Source organism: Enoplosus armatus, chromosome 23 (genome assembly GCF_043641665.1).
Source record: "Enoplosus armatus isolate fEnoArm2 chromosome 23, fEnoArm2.hap1, whole genome shotgun sequence".
Lineage (NCBI taxonomy): Eukaryota > Metazoa > Chordata > Actinopteri > Centrarchiformes > Enoplosidae > Enoplosus > Enoplosus armatus.
This window is the reverse complement of record NC_092202.1, coordinates 762,501-767,500: the sequence shown is the minus strand read 5'-3', so window position 1 is coordinate 767,500 and position 5,000 is coordinate 762,501. Positions and strand designations below refer to the sequence as shown.

The 5,000-nt window shown below is 47.2% G+C and overlaps 1 protein-coding gene across 1 annotated transcript in view; it reads right to left on the bottom strand.

Annotated features, from left to right (window-relative positions):
* Nucleotides 1-5,000, bottom strand: part of LOC139305562 (nephronectin-like) — an 8,739-nt gene that overhangs the window by 174 nt on the left and 3,565 nt on the right. The window contains exons 4-13 of the mRNA XM_070929443.1: nt 4,198-4,317; nt 3,680-3,799; nt 3,469-3,603; nt 3,108-3,182; nt 2,637-2,693; nt 1,644-2,249; nt 1,384-1,467; nt 849-947; nt 243-429; nt 23-107 (exon numbers count right to left, since the gene is read on the bottom strand). Coding sequence (XP_070785544.1) covers nt 23-107; nt 243-429; nt 849-947; nt 1,384-1,467; nt 1,644-2,249; nt 2,637-2,693; nt 3,108-3,182; nt 3,469-3,603; nt 3,680-3,799; nt 4,198-4,317 — 1,568 coding nt within the window. The remainder of the gene's footprint in view (nt 1-22; nt 108-242; nt 430-848; nt 948-1,383; nt 1,468-1,643; nt 2,250-2,636; nt 2,694-3,107; nt 3,183-3,468; nt 3,604-3,679; nt 3,800-4,197; nt 4,318-5,000) is intronic.

The following is a 5,000-nucleotide window of genomic DNA, read 5'->3' as shown; positions in this document are numbered from 1 at the left end:
TGTGTGTGTGTGTGTGTCTCACCCTCTCCAGAGAGTGTGTCGTCAAGGTAACCTGCGTGTGTCTCCAACCGTGTCCACCTGTCCTGCTCCAGAGGGCGGGGCTATACCTGCAACAGCCAATCCAGAAGAAGCCCTCACAGATGATTCCAGCATCACTGTATTGTTTACTTGATATTATTTGCAGTGAAATATATTCATTAGATATTCAATATATCTAATATATATTGAATTGGCTCCGGTACCTCTGGTCTCGTCCCTTCTTCCTGATGAACAGCTGCAGCACGCCCACATGATGCCCCGTCAGCCAATGGGAGAAGGAGAAACACAGATCGCCGTGGCTCCAGGGCGGGACTATCTGGACGGCCAATCGAGCACCGCGGATACTCCTTTGTCCCGCCTTCAGCTCCGGGACGGACAGGTACCGCCCACCTGTGAGACAAAGGTCCTCAACAATGTAGTTCAAGTTCTTGTTTGTGTTAATAACATAAAATATTATTTATCGATTGATCTGTAAAACATCAGAAAACTGAAGAGAGAGCGTTCACAATCACAAAGAGAACGTTGGTTTATTATTTAATGCTGAGTACTGTGTACAAATATTTGTATAACTTGACTATTTATTTCCAGCACGAGCAGAGACATTTCTGTATATGTGTGCAGTCACAGGACATTATGAACAGGTTTAGGATCCTGTGTCTGACTCTCATATAAATATTAGAGCTGAAACACACGACAGTCGACTTGCAGGTAGATTCTGCACCTAATATTTATTTAATAACAACAAAATAACATTGATAAGCAATATTTAGCATGTGTCTATCAAAACAGTTCTAATGCATGTTTGGTACCTGCAGGGCTGTGAGCAGCCTCCCAGTGAAGGTCTCCGTCTGTGTCCGACATCCAGTCACACAGTCCGTGATCGAAGGTACAGAGGAGCAACCCGGCCTCTGCAGCGCGCACACACACACACACACACACACCTTCATGTTGTTGTTTACATGTTGAAGTAAAACAGGACTCTGGTTCCTGGTAGTCAGGATTAATGCTGTGTATCGAACTTCAATGGTTTTTTAGTACATTTTAGACTGAAATGTGTCGGAGCATCGGCTGTCTGCTCAGATTCAGAATCATGTAGTTTTATTCTCTCCTCAGGTCATTTTACCAGTTCAGCCTGTATTTATATTCACACAAACTTCTTGTTTATTAAACATTTGGCAACTTTGGCTTCTTTTGTTCTGTGAAAACTAAAAAGGTTTATAGTTTTATAGTTATCCTATCACATATCATTATCCTCATAAAGCCACTCAGAAATCTGCCTGCAGAACTTCACTGAGAATCTTCACGTTTTAAAGTTTTCTTCACTTTGGAAACAAACACACTCACCGGGATCATCGCTGGCGTCCTCGGCTGTGTTTCCCAGCTCGATGTCAAACTCCCACACCTGGGTGTGACTGGGATGTCGAGGGACTGCGACACACACACACACACACACGATAAATGACAACGAAGGCTGCAAATTATTTGCAATATCGATTAATCAGTCGATTACTTCCTCAATCGACTGATTAATCGATTAATCGTTGCAGTTCTAGTGTGTGTGTGTGTGTGTGTGTGTGTGTGTGTGTGTGTGTGCGCGTCCTCACTGTGCACGTCTCCTCTCTGTCTGTGTGTCACCTCCTTACTGATCCTGTTGTTCACTGTGGTCGTTACCAGGGAGGTGGGCATCATGGTTGTCAGGGCAACCGTGGTGGCTGTTGTTGGTGCCACTGGAGTAGTCGTTGGAGTAGTCGTAGTAGTAGCTGGAGTAGTCGTTGGAGTAGTCGTAGTAGTAGCTGGAGTAGTCGTTGGAGTAGTCGTAGTAGTAGCTGGAGTAGTCGTAGTAGTAACTGGAGTAGTCGTAGTAGTAACTGGAGTAGTCGTTGGAGTAGTCGTAGTAGTAGCTGGAGTAGTCGTTGGAGTAGTCGTAGTAGTAACTGGAGTAGTCGTTGGAGTAGTCGTAGTAGTAGCTGGAGTAGTCGTTGGAGTAGTCGTAGTAGTAGCTGGAGTAGTCGTAGTAGTAACTGGAGTAGTCGTAGTAGTAACTGGAGTAGTCGTTGGAGTAGTCGTAGTAGTAGCTGGAGTAGTCGTTGGAGTAGTCGTAGTAGTAGCTGGAGTAGTTGTAGTAGTAACTGGAGTAGTCGTTGGAGTAGTCGTAGTAGTAGCTGGAGTAGTCGTTGGAGTAGTCGTAGTAGTAGCTGGAGTAGTCGTTGGAGTAGTCGTAGTAGTAGCTGGAGTAGTCGTAGTAGTAACTGGAGTAGTCGTTGGAGTAGTCATAGTAGTAGCTGGAGTAGTCGTAGTAGTAGCTGGAGTAGTCGTTGGAGTAGTCGTAGTAGTAGCTGAAGTAGTCGTTGTAGTAGTAGCTGGAGTAGTCATAGTAGTAGCTGGAGTAGTCGTTGGAGTAGTCGTAGTAGTAGCTGGAGTAGTTGTAGTAGTCGTTGGAGTAGTCGTAGTAGTAGCTGGAGTAGTCGTTGGAGTAGTTGTAGTCGTAGCTGGAGTAGTCGTTGGAGTAACTGGAGTAGTCGTTGGAGTAGTAGTATCCAGTTCAGTCGTAGGCTCAGGGGTGGTAGTAGTAGTAGTAGCAGTAGTAGTAGGAGCGGTGGTGGTGGGAGTTGTAGTTCTCGGCCTCTGTGGCTCCACGGTGACTTTGAGGACAGCTGGGAGAGAACAGACACCATGACGTGTTTCCATCACAACATACGAAGCTCTACTTCCACTGTTCAGAGTTTGGACCCCCATCACCTCGCGGTCAGCGTTAACACACAACCAAACTGACGGAGACTGAGTCCTGCTGGTTTTACTGTTTCAAAGGTCATCCATTTTGTCACCTACATGATACCAGTTTGCATCGTCGGTACATGTAGTACATGTACTACATGTACTACATGTACTCTATAGTGAGCAGTGAACACTGTGACACCATTATTCTGTTGCCAATCTGACAGACAACAAGCTAATAAACTAAAATAAAACAAAATATTGAACTAATATTGTTTTTATAGCGGATCACGTCTGTGCAGAGTTTAGCTTCTAACTGACAGCTCATTGGTTAACACTAATGAACGAGTTACCTTTACAGCTGCCGTCTTTACAGCTGCACTTCGGAGAGGCTGGATTCAGAGAACAGAACGGCCGAGTGTCCTTATCTGGTCACACAGAGAGAGAGATGATGAAGAGTGAGATCCTGGATGGAGGCGTGGAGGTCTGTAGAGACCACAGAGGGAACCGGAGCCGAGTCAACTTCAGGTCTCCCCCGGCAACACACAGGTGACATCATCATCGGTCAAACATCAAACAAGTTGAAAAGATTCTGAGACTGGAACAGACCCGGTCCAGCTGAGCCAGACTGGAACAGACCCGGTCCAGCTGAGCCAGACTGGAACAGACCCGGTCCAGCAGCTCTACAGTTGAGTGTAACACACACAGCCTCACCGATGCAGCTGTAACGTCCGTTGATGTACGTGAGTTTGAAGCCGAGGTGACATTTACACACGAAGCTCCCAAACGTGTTCACACACTTCCTGCGGCGAGGACACACACCTCCGCCCAACACACACTCGTCGACGTCTGCAGAGAGAGACAGGATGAACTACATCTACGTCAGCATTGTATCACCCAGCGGCAGAGAAACACTCGCACTGACCGACACAGGTGCGTCTGTCTGGTCCCAGCCGTAACCCTGGAGACGGACAGGTGCATCGGACCGCCCCCTTGATGACCTCACAGCCGTACTGACAGTTGGCGTGGTAACAGGTTCGAGCATCTGCAAGTACGAACACACACATCAGTCAGCCTCGCGGTCGGCGATCTCTGCGCTTTCAAGCTGTTTCTTAAAAGACGACACGGAGTGAGAGACGACACGTGTGTCTGCGGTCAGACGTGCAGATTAAGACAGATTAAGACAGATTAAGGCAGATTTTTTATAGGATAGAGATTTTAGATAGAGAGATGGATAAAAAGCTGTTTCAGCCCAATAAAGACCCCTTTCAGGTCTGAATCACTTTTCTACGTGAAGGTGTGATGAAGCAATATGAAGAATAATAACCATGCTGACGTTAGCTTGGTGTGTGTGTGTGTGTCTGTCTGTCTGTGTGTGTGTGTGTGTGTGTGTGACTGTCTGTCTGTCTGTCTGTGTGTGTGTGTGTGTGTGTGTGAACTCACTCCTGCAGCTGCCGTCCGGCTGCTGTGTGTATCCATCCAGACAGTAACACTTGTAGCTGCCCAGTGTGTTCATGCAGCGATGCTTACAGGGCCGAGGCTTCACACCACACTCATTCAGGTCTGACACACACACACACACACAGACACACACACAGACACACACACACACAGACACACACACACAGACACACACACACACACACACAGACACACACACACACACACACACACACAGACACACACACACACAGACACACACACAGATACACACACACACACACACACACACACACACACAGACACACAGACACACACACACACACAGACACACACACACACACAGACACACACACACAGACACACACACACACAGACACACAGACACACACACAGACACACAGACACACACACACACACAGACACACACACACACAGACACACACACACACACAGACACACACACACAGACACACACACACACAGACACACAGACACACACACAGACACACACAGATACACACACACACACAGACACACACACAGACACACACACACACAGACACACACACACACAGATACACACACACACAGACACACACACAGACACACACACACACAGACACACACACACACAGACACACACACAGACACACACACACACACAGACACACACACAGACACACACACACACACACACACAGACACACACACACACACACACACAGATACACACAGACACACACACACACACACACACAGATACACACAGACACACACACACACAGACACACACACACACACAC